Source organism: Trichechus manatus, unplaced genomic scaffold, assembly GCF_000243295.1.
Source record: "Trichechus manatus latirostris isolate Lorelei unplaced genomic scaffold, TriManLat1.0 scaffold00070, whole genome shotgun sequence".
NCBI classification, from domain to species: domain Eukaryota; kingdom Metazoa; phylum Chordata; class Mammalia; order Sirenia; family Trichechidae; genus Trichechus; species Trichechus manatus.
This window is the reverse complement of record NW_004444006.1, coordinates 12,921,082-12,938,862: the sequence shown is the minus strand read 5'-3', so window position 1 is coordinate 12,938,862 and position 17,781 is coordinate 12,921,082. Positions and strand designations below refer to the sequence as shown.

The window sequence follows — 17,781 nt, the reverse complement described above, 5'->3', positions numbered from 1 at the left end:
GCCTGAATATCTTCTTTGGCAAAGTGCCTGTTTATATCTTTTGCCCATTTTTGAATTAGGTTATTTGACTTTTTGTTGTTGAGGTTTTGCAGTATCTTGTAGATTTTAGAGATTAGACGCTGATCGGATTTGTCATAGCCAAAAATTTTTTCCCAGTCTGTAGGTTGTCTTTTTACTCTTTTGGTGAAGTCTCTTCATGAGCATAAGTGTTTGATTTTTAGGAGATCCTGTTTATCTAGTCTGTCTTCTGGTGCTTGTGCATTGTTACTTATAGTTCTTATTGTGTTTATGCCATGTATTAGAGCTCCTAGTGTTCTCTCTATTTTTTCTTCCATGATCTTTATCGTTTTTGATTTTATATTTAAGTCTGATCCATCTTGAGTTAGTTTTTGTGCATGGTGTGAGGTATGGGTCTTGTTTCAGTTTTTTGCAGATGGGTATCTAGTTATGCCAGCACCATTTGTTAAAGAGACTGTCTTTTTCCCAATTAATGGACTTTGAGCCTTTGTCAAATATCAACTGCTCATTCGTGGATGAGTTTACGTCTGGATTCTCAACTCTGTTCCATTGGTCTATGTATCTGTTGCTGTACCAGTACCAGGCTGTTTTGACTACCGCGGCAATATAATAGCTTCTAAAATCAGGTAGTGTGAGGCCTCCCACTTTGTTCTTCTTCTTGAGTAATGCTCTATTTATTCGGGGCCTCTTCCCTTTCCATATGAAGTTGGTGATTTGTTTCTCCATCTCTTTAAAAAATGCTGGTGGAATTTGGATCGGGATTGCATTGTATCTGTAGATTGCTTTGGGTAGAATTGACATTTTCACTATGTTGAATCTAACTATCCATGAGCAAGATATGTTTTTCCACTTATGCATGTCTCTTTTAGTTTCTTACAGTAGTGTCTTGTAGTTTTCCCTGTATAGATCTTTTACGTCTCTGGTTAGATTTATTCCTAAGTATTTTATCTTCTTGGGGGCTATTGTAAATGGTATTGATTTGGTAATTTCCTCTTTGAGGTTCTCTTTGTTGATGTAAAGGAATCCAACTGATTTTTGTATGTTTATCTTGTATCCTGTGAAACTTTGCTGAAATATTCTATTAGTTTCAGTAGTTTTCTTGTGGATTCTTTGGGGTTTTCTGTGTATAAGATCATATCATGTGCAAACAGAGATACTTTGACTTCTTCGCTACCAATTTGGATGCCCTTTATTTCTTTTTCTAGCCTAATTGCTCTGGCTAGGACCTCCAGCACAAAGTTGAATAAGAGTGGTAATAGAGGGCATCCTTGTCTGGTTCCCATTCTCAAGGGGAATGCTTTCAATCTCTCTCCATTTAGGGTGATGTTGGCTGTTGGCTTTGTATAAATTCTCGGCTGTAATCTTTATGGGAGCAGATCACCAGGTCTTTCTCTTGTGGAGCTGCTGGGTGGTTTCGAACCGCCAACCTTTCAGTTAGCAGCCGAGCACTTAGCCATTATGCCACCAGGACTCCTTGAGTCATATAGCTTCATTATCTCAGCATAACCCATTGGAGAGCTAGCAGAGAACCCCCCAAGGGAGTGAGTCACCAGAAGATTTGTTAAGTTTTAATGGACTTTTTTGAAAGGTCCAGAATACTCAGTAGAATGTCAGAGTTTAAGTTCTTATGGTTAAGAAAGAATAGGCCACACAAACATCATAGTTTTTCTAAGGGTTGGCGCTGCCATTAATTATCAGTCTGCCCTAGTAAAATATAAGATCTTCTTTTCTTGGATAACCACCTACTCTCCGTAATTTTATATCTTTAATAAATGCAGTGTTCAAAAATATCTATAGGAAGTCATTTAGTGTATCCCCAACCCCCACACTGCTATTTACATCTCGCTGGCTGTACTTAGACAGGTCCCTAGGTGACGCAAACAGTTTGCACTGGACTGCTAACCTAAAGGTTGGGGGTTTGAACCCACCCAGCAGTACCGCAGAAGATAGGCCTGGCAATTTGCTTGCATTAAGATTACAGCCAAGAAAATCCTATGGAGCAGTTCTACTCTGTAACACATGGGGTCACAATGAGTCAGAATCAACTCAATGGCAACTAACAACAGCTGTACTTAGATCCAGGTTTCTAAGTATAGCTGAATATATGTACAACTCTTTTATACTTTACAGGCAGTAAACAAAAATGCATTTTCTAGAATGCATTAGAAAGTAAAATTGCTTTTGAAAAAGTGGTTTTCTCAAGTTAAAAATACACAATTGTCTTTGTCTCCGCTTCTGTCCTCTAAGTTTGGACTAATGAAAAGGAAATTTTCCTATGCTCTTGAGTCTCCATATCTTTCTTCTAATGATCTTGAATTTCTCTGTGTCCCATCGCAGGAGTCACTCTTCATTTTATTTTTGTTCTTATTAATCAGATCAACATCATATCTAGCTATGCTCCTGATAGTTCTGGATTTCCTGTTTGTTGTTTTTTTGTTTTTAAGTATATCAAATATCTCCCCTCCTCCAGACTTTGTGATTTAGAGAAATGTTGCCTATCTTAAAGATAAATTTTTTCCATGACAATATGTTCATATTTGCCTTCTCTTTTTACTTGATTTTCTCCTCTTATTTTTAGTAATTATTACTAGATTATGAGAATGGGTCAAATATTTGGTACTGGTGTAAAGTTACATAGTAAAAGGTTAATTGACATTTTATATGTTCATTTAGAAAATGTATGATTATTTTAATTTACATATACTTTTTTTATCCCCCCTACCCTTCCTGTCAAACTTGCAGACCATTCTTGGTGCCATGAAGGATGTAGTCAAACACAGAACTTCTATTTTCATAGCACATAGATTGTCAACAGTGGTTGATGCAGATGAAATCATTGTCCTGGACCAGGTAAGAGATTTTAACTTTAATGTTTATTATTTGAAGATCATTGTAAATTGTTACAAATACAGGCAACTGAAAAATTGTTTCTAATGAAATATACAGAATTTGTGTTCTTTGGATGAGATTGAATCCTGATAGGATTCCATTTTTAGACCCTTTTGATAAGAAATAATATATGTCATTTCCAAAAAGGAGTAAACTGTATTAACTCATTGTTTATTAAAGTATTAAAAGCAAAAGTTAGAACAAAACTTGTTGCCATTGAGTGGATTCCAACTCGTAGTGACCCTAAAGGACAGAATAGAACTGCCCCGTAGGGTTTCCAAGGCTGTAAAACTTTATTGAAGCAGACTGCCACATCTTTCTCCCTAGGAACAGCTGGTGGGTTCAAACTCCTGACCTTTCATTAAGCAGCTGAATGCTTTAACCACTGCACCACTAGGGCTCATGAAGTTAGAACAGGAAAGCATTAAATGCTCATTTTTCTAATACCTATACATGCCCTTGATGTCTAAAAAAAAATACTATAAAATAAACTGGTCATTTTCACACATGGCCATTTTTATTTCATTGTTTTTCTTTACGGGGCAAGTAAGGAAAAAGGACAGCCTGTTTTATGTCTTCTGAGTTTGTTAGCTCTGAGGACTCAGATTTTTCCCCTTCTACAGAGTTTTGATTTTTTTTTTAAATTGATGGAGAATGTGTAGTAGTCTTGTGTGCTCAGTTACCTCCCCAGCTATTTTTGTAATGACTTCCTCCTGGTTGTGCATGGACACTGAGGACTCTTGTTTCCCAGCCTGTGCACTGCTTTTGTTTCAAAAGAGATTTCCCTGTACTCCAGGAAGAAAGAGGAAAAGGGGCAGGGGAAGAGTAGGAAAAAAAACCAAAAAACACCTCACCCAGTTTTGCCTCTTGGGTCTGTGCTAAGGGATCAGCCCAGGGTGAAAGCATAGGTTCTTCTTAGGTATTTGGTTTGTGGGTGTTTTATCTTGATCATGCATGTGGGTTTCTCAATTCTCATGTTTACACACTGTTTGTGAAGCACTAAATTCTGCAAGAAACCTCATATTGGCTTCTCCTTCAGCCCATAGAATTTTAATTGTGTGCTCCATGCATACTGCTCAGTCCCTGGCAGTTAAGGGCAGTCACAGCCTTCAGGCATTGCTCGCTGCTCCTCTGTCAAGCCCTCCTCCCCCATGTCAGCTCCAAGGAAGGCCAAACCAGGAGTTTACCTTGCTTCAGTCATTTCAGGCACCTCTCAGACAGATCAGAGCAGACATGTACAATTGTCCACTAGCAGAGTGTGCTCTGCTTACTCCAGAGCAAGAGATCATGTACCCTCTCTGAGAGTGTGGTACGTGGTCTGCCACTGCTGCCACTGCAGCAAATCCAAGACGAGGGAGGGATGCTGGCAGTAGAGGGGAAAAAAGGTTTTCCTATTGTTTAAAAGTTGTCTTTTTCTTAATTTAGTGTTCACATAGTTGCTGCAACTCTCCAGTTGTTTTCTAGAGTTTTTACAGAGTTGAGACTACTGATTTCTGGTTGTTTTTCTTAGTGGTCATGGTGGTGGTGAGGGTAAGAATGTGGAACTGCTTATGTCGCCATCTTCCAGGAAATCAGTTTCTATTAGTTTTTGATAAGGTTTTCTTTAGATATTTGTTTGTTTGTTTTGATAAATAGAAAAGTATAAAATACATAATCCATGGGGACTTTTGTGCCAATGAAGTGACCCATACATACAAAGATTGAGGGCTAAACTCTTAAGGTTCCAAAGGATTTCAAATAGTAGAGCTAGATAGTCCTTTTTTAGACTGCCCAGCCAATTGGGAGCCTTAAAATAACTATTCAGAAGTGGGCACAGACAAATTTCAAAGTTATTTTACTTAAGGAAATATTTGTAAAAGTTCTATAATCAGGAGTACCGGTTAAGGTGACAAACTTCCTTTTGTCTCCCAGCATGTTTAACAGTAGCTATTAAGAGGCAAAGTAAATGTAGATCACAGTTTAGAATCTGTCCTAGTTTCTTAAGGCTGCCATGTCAAAATACCACAAAGTGAGTGGCTTTGAAGAACAGAAATTTATTGTCTCACAGTTTTGGAGACTAGAAGTCTGAATTCAGGATGTTGACAGGGCTATGCTCTCTCTCTCTCTGTTGGCCCTAGGGGAAGATCTTTCCTTGTCTCTTTCAGTTTGTGGTTTGTAGAGAGATCCTCACATGCTGTCTTCCCCTGTGTGACTTTTCCTCCCTGTCTGTTCTCCCCTTCTGAAAATTCTACTCAGAAGGGATTAGGATTAGGACCCACCCTACTTGAGTATGACCTCTTTTAATTTAACTGAAAACAACAACCACAAAAAAAAAAAAAAAAAACCTGTTTCCAAACAACATCACATTCAAAGGTATAGGGGTTAGGACTTGAACATGTCTTTTTGGAGGACAGTTTAATCCATAACAGAGTCTGTACCATGTCTACGTGGTGTTAACTTTAATAGTCTTTATTAACAAAATAGCTACTGATGAAGGTAACTTTTCATGGAGGTATCTTTTTTATTTCAAAGATCACATGAGGATTTTGGGGTATTATTTTTACATCCTTTAAATGTTGATATAACTAAAAGTGCTTTTGATTTCGATATTTGCTGATTACAGAAAATATCACCTTTAAAAACATTTAACCTTCTCTTTCTGCCCTTCAAAATGAAAAATAAAACTTTAAAATTTTATTTCCTTTAAATAAAATGGTTACAGTGTATGGAATTGCATAGCTATTTGTTCACTGGACTGGGTAGTTTGACAAATGGAGAAAGCATTCCTACCTCAATTTTTTTTCCACTTCTACTATGGATGGGGAGGAATTGTGAGAGGTATTTTAATGAATGCAAATCCTTGAAAATCCTTAGAGATTATTTTCAGTTATTGTGCTAGTTATATGACCTCTTTCTGTGTTTATCTTGTTTTTACTTCTTAGGGAAAGGTAGCTGAACGTGGTACCCACCATGGCTTGCTTGCTAACTCTGGCAGTATCTATTCAGAAATGTGGCATACACAAAGCAGTCGTGTGCAGAACCATGATAACCCCAAATGGGATGCAAAGAGAGAAAATATGTCCAAAGAGGAGGAAAGGAAGAAACTACAAGAAGAAATTGTCAACAGTGTGAAAGGCTGTGGAAACTGTTCCTGCTAAGTCACATGAAACAACTTTTCTTTCTTTCTTTTTTTTTTTTTGACTGTACATTTGCGCTGAAGCAGAATTGTTTTATTTTTAAAAATCATACATTCCCATTTTCTGTAACCCTTCTTTTAGATAAGATTTATTTGGAAAGGGATTTTAGTTTTACATCTTTCCTAATCTATTAAATGTGTTGTCTATATTTATCCCCAAAGTATTTTCTTATTACTGTCTCAGTTGTGCTCAAAGAATAATTTTTGTTAGCATTTGATTTTACCCTATTTCCATTTTTGACACCCAACATCCATTTGATATCCATCACCGGATGAATCAGATTGGTTTCTAAATGTTTGTATAGTTTTTAAAAATCTCCTTTATGCTGACAATGTAAATGGAAAATGTCTGTTTCTTAAAATTAAAAAAAAGAGAGAAAGAAAAAAAGGACAGTGTAGTTTTATTGTTTCTCCTCCTTCCCAGTTGAAATACTTCAGTGATCTGAAAATGAATTCATAAGCACATCTAAACTTGTCAGAAATAGACACGCATTTAATTCAAATGTTTTACTTGATAGATACCTATGCTTACATTTTTAAAAAGTTTTTGTGATTACGTACCATTTTGCAGAAAAACTTTAATTCTCGTATTGGCATGTAGAATATTCTTCATCATTAACTAGCACCGTAGCTGTCATCTAGTAACTGGAATTTTATTTTTCTATCAGAATGAGATATTGCTTTTGTTTTTGACCAAAGTGTATAGTTTTCTTATAAGTCTCATAAGCCCTGAGGTGACTTGACAGTTGCTACACTGGGAATGATCTAAAAATCTTGGGAACTTAATGGCATTTTCCATTTCCATATTAAATGCACTGCTTTCACTATCTGAAATTATACAGAGAAACAACTGAAGGAGGTGTGTGCATACATACGTGTGTGTGCACATGCTCACGCATGTGTATAAAGCAACATTCACTTAATTATAAAGACCTTTAGGGAAATAGGAGAGGATTGTGAATCTTTGTTGATACTTCAGAATTACTTGATTATGAGATCTTATCTTCCTTTTTCAGTACTTTAATGAGTTCCTTTCAGCTTGATGTTAGCAGCAAGGAGGAACCCAAATAATATAATCAAGTTTTACCTGCTAGAAATAATTAATATAATGTTGATATGTATTTACTCAGTAATCTCCTCATTTCCAGTTTTAATTTGCTTTGTTTGGTAGTAATCATTCAATTTGCAAAACTTGTGTGTATCATGAATGGCCACATAGTTGTTGTGTGTTGTCAAGTTGATTCTGACTCATAGCGACCCTATAGGTCAGAGTAGAACTGCCCCATAGGGTTTCTTAGGCTGTAATCTTTACAAGAGCAGATTACCAGGTCTTTTCTCCTGTGGAGCAGCTGTTGGGTTCGAACTGCCAATCTTTTGGCTAGCAGCTGAGCACTTAACCATTGTGTCATCAGGGCTTCTACATAGCTATATGTAATAAGGTTTTATTTTCTCAGAAAAGGGCCTAAGGTACTTATTTTATTGATTTGTGATTTTAATGTGTTTTAAATAATAATTTGGTATGGAAAAGACTAATATATTTGTGTTTTGTTTTGTATTGTTGCAATTGGCGGGTGGATAGCTAAACTTACCTTACTTGGATGTCCAGTTTCGTTAGATATAAAAGCAAGTCTGGGTAAGTAACCAGAAGCCAGTATTTCATAGTCTTTGATGTGATAATATTTGGCACAGGATGGATCTTGATTTTGAAGTTGGAGTTAACACTGAGGTGCTTAATCAACTGCAAAATGTTTTTTTGGACGCTACTTACTCTGAAGCCATAGCCATTATTATTCTTCTGAGACAAAAGGTACTTCCTTTGATTAAATGAGCTGCATTACTGGAAATGTGGTTAAAGTCTAGTTAGAAATTTTGCTTCTCTGTTAATTCCTTCTATATATTTCCGAATATGCTGATGAAAATAATTTATCTTAATTGTATAATCAAGCTACTGGGAGTGAAGTAACTATTAGTAATATTCATTTTGAAGTGTGAATAGCAATGTTCAAAGTAAGTGATTCTGTGGTATTGGGAACATTTAGTCAAGGAAGAGTAGGAATGTTTTAGGATGGCAGTTTCTCCACTAAGAGATTTGAAGCTATTTTCTTTTCATTTAATTGGAGATGGTCCCTAGGCCATTGGGTCATTGTGGTCATTAAGTAGTATTTTTAACTAATAAAAACTAAATTACCTGAAAAACTCAGTTATTATAAGGGTCATAATTAAGTTTTAAAAGCTTTTCTCTTAACCCCATTATATTAAGGCAGTTCTGTACAATAAAATAATAGATTAAAATGAAAGAAAAGCTTCCTAGGATTATTCGCTCAGAAGAAATACCAAGAAAAAGGGCATTTAATTATAGTGTATTAATTATACATTACAGTATTACATATTCACATGAAAGGATAAGGTGTATAAACTTCTAGATCAGTGTTGCAAAATAATTTTTTTTAATGTATAAGAATTAATAAGCTACAGTCTTGGAATATGGACTCTCAAAATGGAGCAAGTTGATTGGCTTTTATTTCTTATATCCCTTTATTTTAAAGATTAAAAATTTACTTTCTTCCTAAGGGAATCACAGTTTACAAAATTAAATTAAAACCAAGGTGATTTGGGACCATTAAAACAGGGCCAGATGCCTTCCTGAAGGTTCTTAACATAGAAATATCTTGGTGAGCAGATGGGCTCATTTGGAAATTCTGGAACAGCTCAAGTCTGAGGTTCACTTAGCATTTGAACGAACAAACTCAAGAAATGCATTTACTTTTCTTCGGCAGGGATTTGCACCTTTTATATATCTTAAGATAAAGTTTTGCTTGTCTTTCTCTTAGATGTTGACAAAGCTTAGTTTGTGAAAGTGGCAGTTTTAATATGTTTTGCTTTAAAGGCAAGGTATTTAAAAAGTGTTTATGATTCCTTGTTCCTGGATCACTTTGCCCATACTGCCCATCTTACCTTCCTAATTGCTGAATATGTCAGTGAGTAGCAACTTTTGCCAGTGTATATTCATTATTTTCTTACCTTGTAGATTAACCCCCAGATGTTCTGTTGTAGATTTGTAGTTGACAGCATTTAAAAATGTTTGCAATTGCAGTTTTTTTTAAATTAGAGAAAGATGCTTTCTCTCCTTTGAGTATATAGATTTTGAATGTAAATTGTGTAGTAAATGACAGTATTAAATCAGATAAGCTTATTAAAAACTAGTTAAAATACTCAGCAAAGGAGGCCCTTTACCTTAGTTTTAATTGTTTATAGTAATCTGTAAAGATAATCATTGTAGCATAAACAAATTGTCTTTGTGACTAGAAATGAGTGTCCCATTAAAGCAACTCTTTTCTGAAATACACAGGAAAAACTGATATTTTATCATTCATGTACTCAGAATAAGTAGAGATAATTAATATACACTCTGGGAGTATATCCTTACAGCCCTCTGCAGAAGGTAAGATCTTGGAATTGTTTGAGAGAAAATAATTGTTTGCAGAGTTCATGATGTGGGTAAATTGGTAGCAAATTACAGTGCTTTCAGTTAGCATTAAGCAGTCATATTTTTGATGACCAATCAGTGGAAGACTAGTTTCTATTACCCCTGGCTTCTCAGTTCTAACGATTAGGAAGAAAACCTTTGGGAAAGAGGAATGTCTTGACTGAAAACTGCATTGAAGTGGCATTTTGATTAGCTAGGTAGAGTTGGAGAATGAAGTGCATATTCTAATTAAAAACAAGTTAGAACATTTTTTGTTTAAAAAAAAAGTCAATGGATTAGTTTCCATATGTCCTGTTCTCACACAGCTACCATAGAATGTTTTTCACTGATGTATTTATGACTTTCTATTTCATTTCCATTTATATTTCATAAAATCTTAGGATTTTGAAATTCGAAGGAATTTAGAAGTCACCTAATACAATTTCTTCATTCTACAAATGAGGAAAAAGAACTTGACGTAAAGTCATTGAGCTTGCTAGAGGCCAAGTTGGGATGAAAACCCTGGGCTCTTGACACCCAGTCAATTTCTCTTTATGCTGCACCACATTTCCACTAAGAAGTTACATTCAGAAGAATATTGAAGGGCAGGACTTCTAGAATGGTGGAGTAAGGAACTCAGTGGACCCTCTCTCTAGCAAAAAAATTTAAAGCCTCTGGAAATTGTCCTAAGGGCATACAGCAAATGAGGAAACATTCATTCAAGAAAAATCTACTAAATCTTAGTAAGAAGAGCAAGAGTGTGGCATTTAAGCTACAACCTGCTCCCATACTCCCCCAAACCAGGTCATTTGTTAAAGAAGATCTGCCCCAGGCACTTTATTCTGGGCAGGTGTGATGAAGACGATGGGGAGTGGGGAGAAGGGCTCTCTCTTCCCCTAGCTCCCAGTTTGGGGCTATGATTTCACCCTGGCAGGGGCAGGCTGCCTATGTTTCCCTTCCTCCCATCAGCCTCATGTTAAACACAATTCAGGCAGCACTTGTAGGGTGGAAGCATCACTTAATGTGCAGAAGGCCAAGAATACGGGGGCCTTGGTCTCTCCCACCCCAGCTTGCTCATAGATTAAAAGTTTCGCATAGGAGAGACAAACTGAGAATACCAGAGGCAGCCATCCCTGACCCCTGCCAGAGAAAGTGTACCCCTATCCCCAGCTGCAATTCAGTGGTGCGGGGGTTCCGCAAAAGGGGAAAAGACAGTCCATAAAGACAAAAAACTCCACAGGTCTGTTTGAGGGGACTATTTGGAACAGCACTTGGAGAACTCTATCACTAAGGACATTGTCGAAAACAATGGAGATCTTGATGGAGATCAGTTGGGAGGAGCTGGTACAAGCAAAACCTCAGAGCAGCCAGAAGTTTAATAGAAATAGGAAAAGAGGGAGCCAAGAAGAACTCTCCTGGGAGCACAGACAACTTTGAAGTTGAAAAGGTTGTACATATGCACTAGGCTGCACCCATTCAAGAGGAGCCTTGGTGGTGCAGTGGTTAAAGTGCTCAGCTGCTAGCCAAAAGGTCAGTGGTTCAAACCCACCAGCTGCTTTGCAGGAGAAAGATGTGGCAGTCTGCTTCTGTAAAGACTTAACAGCCCTGGAAACCCTATGGGGTAGTTTTACTATGTTCCATAGGGTCACTATGGGTCAGAATTGACAGCAAAAGGTTTGGTTTTGGTTTTTGCACTCATTCAGGAGTAATCAGAGGAGGACATAGGGTAGACTTTAAAGCATTCCTAGTATACACAGACCCATCAACACAGGGCAAAATCTTCACTCGCACAGGGGTTTTAAAACAACCTCTGGCCAAACACTAAACAATAAGCTACTCTGACCAGGGTTGACTCCCAAAAACAGGCTAAAAAATAAAATCACACTTATCCCTGTTTGTCTGGAAGACGATGTTCATGTCCAAGGCTGTGCATGCTTGGGAACAATCAGAGGAAACCTCTAAGCTACTAGTTCCTAGCTGAACATGAGGCAAAAAGTGTAAATTCTCAATTATAATAGCAGCCTGTAAGCACACACACATCCAATGGTAAAGAGTAAGACTCTTACTGTCCATTTAATGCCTTAGTCTGACCCAGGGGCAACCCCTAGCTAGCGAGACTAAATTATAGAAATAAGAGGGGGAAAGAGTCTAAGCAGAAACATCCAAGGCTGCACAGTGGAGGGTAAATAGGCTTCACAAAATTAGTGCACCTAAGTCACTGAACAAGTAAACCACCAAATGACAACCTCCTATGGAGGGAAGGAAGATCAGTATCCAGAGTTGCTACAAAATTTATCTAAAATATCCAGTCTACAATAAAAAAAATTACAGGACATGCAAAGAGACAGGAAAGTGTGAACAATAGACAGGAAAGCAGGCAGTAGAAACTGATTTTAAAGGGACCCAGATGATAAATGTAGCAAAAATTTCTAAATATCTCTTTAAAATTTGTTTAAAAAACTAAAGGAACTCATGCTAAAAGAATTAAAAGATGTGATGACAGTGCCTCATCAAAGAATATCAATAAAGAGAGAAATTATAAAGAATCAAATGGAAACTCTGGAGTTGAAAAGTACAATAACTGAAATGAAATTTTCACTGAGGAGCTCAATAGCAGATTTGAGCTACCAGAAGAAAGAATCAGTGAACTTGAAGAAAGAAAATAGAGATGATACAATCTGAAGAGCACAGAGGAAAAAGAATGGTGAAAAATAGAACCTCCGGGAACTGTAGGACAACATTAAGTACACCAGTGCATAATGGAAGTATCAGAAGAGAGAAGAAAGTGACAGAAAAAAAAAATATTCAAATAAGTGGCCAAAACTTCTATATTTGATGAAAAACTATCTACAAATAAAAGAAGCTCAACAAATTCCAAGTGAAATAAACACAAAGAGATTCACACTCAGCACTCGGACATGTCGTAGTCAAAGTGTTGAAAGCTAAAGATAAGGAAAAAATCTTGAAAGCAGCAGGAGAAAAATGACTCATTGCATACAAGGAAACCCCAATATGATTAACAGCTGAAGTCTCATCAGGAGCAGTGAAGACTAGAGAGGGACTACATATTCACATTGCTGAAAGTAAAAAACTGTCAACCAGGAATATTATATCCAGGAAAACTATCTTTCAAAAATGAAGGTGTGATAGTCATTCCTAATAAAAATAAAATTCGTTGCTGGCAGACCTGCATTACAAGAAATACAAAGAAAATCCTTCAGACAAAAAGCAAGTGACAGCAAACAGTAATTCAAATCCACTCAAAAAATCAACACCAATAAAGGCAATCATAGGTAGTTAAAGAAAACAGTATGATTGCATGTTTCTTCTTTTTTCTTTTAAATTACTTTAAAAGCATCTGCATAAAATTATATTATTCTTTTGTTGGAGGAGGACACAAAGTTGACTTGGAGTAATGAAATGACACCAGATGATATCCTGAATCCACAAGAACAAATGAAGAAAACCAGAAATGGTAAATAACAAAGTTAATATCACAAACTCTGAATATATACATTCTCTTCTCTCAGCTTTTTAAAACTACATAAGATTATATAAAATAATCATTACAACAACAATGTATTGTTGGGCTTTTTACAGATATGTGTGACAATGTTGTTATTGTGTGCCATCGAATTGATTCCGACTCATAGCAACCCTATAGGACAGAGTAAAACTGCCCCATAGGGTTTCCTAGGCTGTAATCTTTATAGTAGCAGATCATTCATTTCTCCTGCAGAGCCACTGGTGGGTTTGAACCGCTGTCTTAGTTATGTAGTGCTGCTGTAACAGAAATACCACAAATGAATGGCTTAAACAAACAGCAATTTATTGTCTCACAGTTTAGGAGGCTAGAATTCCAAATTAAGGGTGCCAGCTCCAGGGGAAGGCTTTCTCTCTCTGCTGGTCCTGGAAGAAGGTTTTTGTCATCTGTCTTTCCCTGGTCTAGGAGCTTTTCAGCGCAGGGACCCTGGGTCCAAATGATGTGCACTCCTGGCTCTTCTTGCTTGGTGGTAATGAGGTCCCCCTGTCTCTCTGCTCACCTCTCTCTTTTTATATTTCAAAAGAGATTGACTCAAGATACCTAATCTTGTAAATTGAGTCCTGCATCATTAACATAACTACCTCTGATCTTGCTTCATTAACTTCGTAGAGTTAGGATTTACAACACATAGGAAAAATCACATTAAATGAAAAAATAGTGGTCACACAATACTGGAATCATGATTCTCTCTAGTCAGTATGACACGTTTTGGAGACGCAATTCAATCCATAACAACGTCTGACCTTTTCGTTAGAAGCTGAGTGCTTAACCATTGAGCAACCCGGGCTCCTTTGTGTAACAATAATGGTACAAAAAAAGGGAAGACTGAATGAAGCTATATAGCAGTAAAGTTTCTATATTTCACTGTACCTAATCAGTATAAATACGAAGTAAATTCTGATCAGTTAGGATGTACATTATAACCTGTAGAACAACCACTAAGAAAATAATTCTAAAAAATATACTTAAAAAATCATTAAAGGAGAATTCTGGAAAGATGACGTGAATAGGTGTAAGTTCCTGAGCCTCCACACATGTACACCAAGAAACACAAGGAGAGATTTGTACTTGGCCCTGAGGGACTTCGAATTGGTGGGCAGAGGACATGGAGCTGCAGATGCATTGAAGTCAACAGTGAGTACCATATGATAGGAAAAGTGCTTTGTCCACTTCCTGCCCCTCCCCCTCCCCCTCCTGGAACTGCAGACTTACAGATAGCCGTGTAGTGGCGCACAGACAGCACTGGTGGAGCCCACTCTCCTGACCAACCCACCCCTTCTCAGTGCAACCGAAAGACACTTGCTGCATTCAGTCAACCCACGGCTCACCTGAACATGGGAACGGTCCTAATATCTGGCTCTGAGATAAGTGGGCCCTCACAGAGTGGGGAAAGGAGTGGCAAACAATGAAAGAATGCTGCATCTGAGCCTACAGGTGGTTCATTTGATGTGGGCTATTTTTGACCAGTTTTGGAGCTACTAAATGACTGAAAATGTGGTCACAGAAACAATCCACACAGAGCAGGGGAAGAAGGGGAGGGAGCAGTAACCAAAGAAAAAATGCTGTGCCCCTGGAGGAAGGATTGATTAGCGTGTGTTCTTTGTTCTTGGGAGTGTTGAAAGATGGAAACCTTGGTCTGGACTTCTTAAAACAGGGAGAGGGAATGGTAAGTAAATTTGAATGCTCTGCCACCTAGGAGTTGCAGAAAGTAGCAATGTAAATTCTACTGAATACTTGAGAGAATTGAGATAGCTAACACCTTGTAAAATCGTAATATCCCAGCCTCAACAAAAAATCACAGCACATAAACTGAAAACAATGGCCCATCCAAGTGAACAGGACGGTGGGAGACAATTCTCATTTATAGAACTCCAAATAATGAACAGATTGGGAGATTATACAACAATATTAATGAAGCTCAAAGAGCTAAGAGAAAACACAAGGAACTAAAGGAAGAAAGGAAAATAGTGCACGAATAAAATGAGAATTTAAGTAAAGATATAGACTGTAGAAAAATAAACACTGTAACTAAAAGATGACTGAAATGAGAAGCTCATTGAAAGAATTGAACAACAGATTTGAGCAGGCAGAAGAAAGACTCTTTAACTAGAGGATAAGGCATCAAAATTATATAAGCTGAAGAGCAACTAGTAAGAAGACACAACACTCCTGAGCACAGTTTAATGGAATTATTGAGATAGTATCAACCAAACCAGCATATACATGATGAGAATCCCAGAAGAGGACAAGAGAAAGAAGGACAAAGAATATTTGAAAAAATGACAGAAAACTTTCCAAATATGGTGAAAGACATAAACCTATAAATCCAAGAAGCTCAACGTACTCCCAAGTAAGATAAACTGAGAAATCCACACTGAGACACATTTTAATCATGCTTTCTAGAACTGAAGACAGAATTCTGCAAGTAGCTACAGAAAAATGAATAGTTCTATACAAAGAAACTTTAATAAGATTTCTCCTAAGAAAACTTGGAAGCCAGAAGGTAATGGAGTGATATGTTCAAGGTGCTGAAAGAATAAAACTGTCAACCAAGATTTCTATGTGCAGCAAAACTGTGAAGAACTAGGGTGAAATTTAAAAAAAAAAAAATACCAGCTAAACAAAAGCTCAAAGGAGTTTGGAATCACTAGACCTACCTTTAAACAGATGCTGAAGGGGGTCCTTCAGATGGAGAAGAAAGGAATCTAGACAATAACTTGAAGACATACATAGGAAAAAAATGTTTCCAGCGGCAAATATAAGGGCAAGTCTTAAAGTGTTCTTGCTTTTTTCTTTGGTAATTCTAGTGGTTATGTCTTTTATACTTTACAGTGATGAATGAAAAATAAACATAAATGCGCCAAGGCACATGATGTATAAAGATGTAATGATAGCAACAACATAAAGGAGGTGGGGTGGGGGACCAATATAGGTGTAGAATTTTTGTATGTTCCTAAAGGTAAGTTGGTGTCATGGATTGAATTATGTCCCCCCAAAAATGTGTGTATCAGTTTGGCTGAGCCATGACTCCTGGTGTTGTGTGATTTTCCTATATGTTGTAAATCCTGCTTCTATGATGTTAATGAGGGAGGATGGGCAGCAGTTGTTGGTGAGGCAGGACTCAATCTACAAGATTGGATTGTATCCTGAGGCAATCTCTTGAGATAGAGAAGTGAGCGGAGACGGGTACCTCATACCACCAAGAAAGCACTGCCAGGAGCCTGGGGTCCCTGTGCGGAGAAGCTCCTACTCTGGGGGAACACTGATGAGAAGAAGGCCGACAGAGAGAGAGCCTTTCCCTGGAGCTGACACCCTGAATTTGGACTTTTAGCCTACTTTACTGTGAGGAAATAAACTTCTCTTGTTAAAGCCATCCACTTGTGGTATTTCTGTTATAGCAGCACTAGATGACTAAGACAGAATTTAGTACCAAGAGAGTGGGATGCGGCTCTAACAGATACCTAAAATGTGGAAGCAGTTTTGAAACTGTGAATGGTTAGAGCAGTGGCAGCAGCAGAGGACCACCAGCAGCAGAGAAGCAACAGTGGCAGAGAACCAACAGCAGCAGAACCAGGAGACCAGTGTGAGATGGCGCTGGAGCTGACCCACGGAGCGAGAGAGCTGAGTGCTTGTGTGCAGGAGGCTTCCTGGCAGAGTGAGGTGCCTCTGGTTACTTATCGGTGGAGCTAGGCTACAAAAAAAAAAAAAAACGCCCTGCAAAATCTGGCAGTATTAGAGGAAATAAGGGACAATAAAGGTAGGAAAAAAAAAGAAAAACCCAACGACAAAACGTCAAAAGTAAGTTTTTTTCTTACCAGGAAGTACAGTGAACATAAATGGACTAAATGTTCCACTCAAAAGGCAGATAGTGGCAGAATGCATTAAAAACAGCATGACCCAACTACGTAGTGTCTACAAGATACACATCTTAGACTCAAGGACACAAAGAATGAAAGTGAAAGGATGGAAAAAAATACTCCATGAAACTGGTAATCAAAAAGAGCTGGGGCGATGATTTTAATATCAGACAAAATAGACTCTAACTCAAAATCTGTTATAGGAGACAAAGAAGGATGATGTTTCATGATGAAAGGCTCAATTCATCAAGAAGACAATTATATATGCACCTAACTTTGTAACTCTGAAATATGGAAAGCAAACTGATAGAATCAAAAGGTGAAGTAGTCAGCTCTACAATAATAGTTGGATACTTCAATAATGGACAGATCATCTAGAAAGAAGATCAGTAAGGAAATAAAGAACCTGAACAAAACTATAAATCACCTAAACCTAACAGACATATAGGTACACTCCACCCAACAAGAGCACAATATACATTATTCTCCAGTACACATGAATCATTCTCCAGGATAGGACATATGGTAGATCACAAACCAAATAAATTTAAAGATTAAAATTATACAAAGTATCTGCTCCAACCAGAAAGGATTGAAATTGGAAATTAATAACAAAACTGGACAGTACACAAATACATGAAAATTAATAACACAATATTAAAACCAGTGAGTCAAGGAAGAAATCAGAAAATAAGAGTAGAATGAAAATGAAACCACAAAGTAGCAGTGAGACAGAAAAAGCAGTGCTCAGAGGAAAATTTGTAGCTGTAAATGCCTACATTAAAAAAGAAGAGAAAATCAATAACCTAACTTTACAACTTGAACAAGAACA

The 17,781-nt window shown here is 37.3% G+C and overlaps 1 protein-coding gene and 1 long non-coding RNA gene across 6 annotated transcripts in view; both read left to right on the top strand.

The window, feature by feature from the left end:
- Positions 1–11,873, top strand: part of ABCB7 (ATP binding cassette subfamily B member 7) — a 133,018-nt gene extending 121,145 nt beyond the window's left edge. For 4 of the 5 annotated variants that reach the window (XM_004380166.3, XM_012556601.2, XM_023734696.1 and 1 more), the window contains 2 exons: positions 2,761–2,868; positions 5,829–11,873. In XM_004380166.3, coding sequence (XP_004380223.1) covers positions 2,761–2,868; positions 5,829–6,044 — 324 coding nt within the window. In that variant the 3' untranslated portion in view covers positions 6,045–11,873. The remainder of the gene's footprint in view (positions 1–2,760; positions 2,869–5,828) is intronic. The other variant, XR_002824659.1, reaches the window with a different exon arrangement.
- A 1,107-nt stretch (positions 11,874–12,980) lies between these two features.
- On the top strand, positions 12,981–15,704 carry LOC111821206 (uncharacterized). The gene is made up of 2 exons (XR_002824660.1): positions 12,981–13,023; positions 14,075–15,704. It is a non-coding gene; the product is annotated as an uncharacterized LOC111821206 (long non-coding RNA).
- The last annotated feature ends 2,077 nt before the right edge of the window (positions 15,705–17,781 follow it).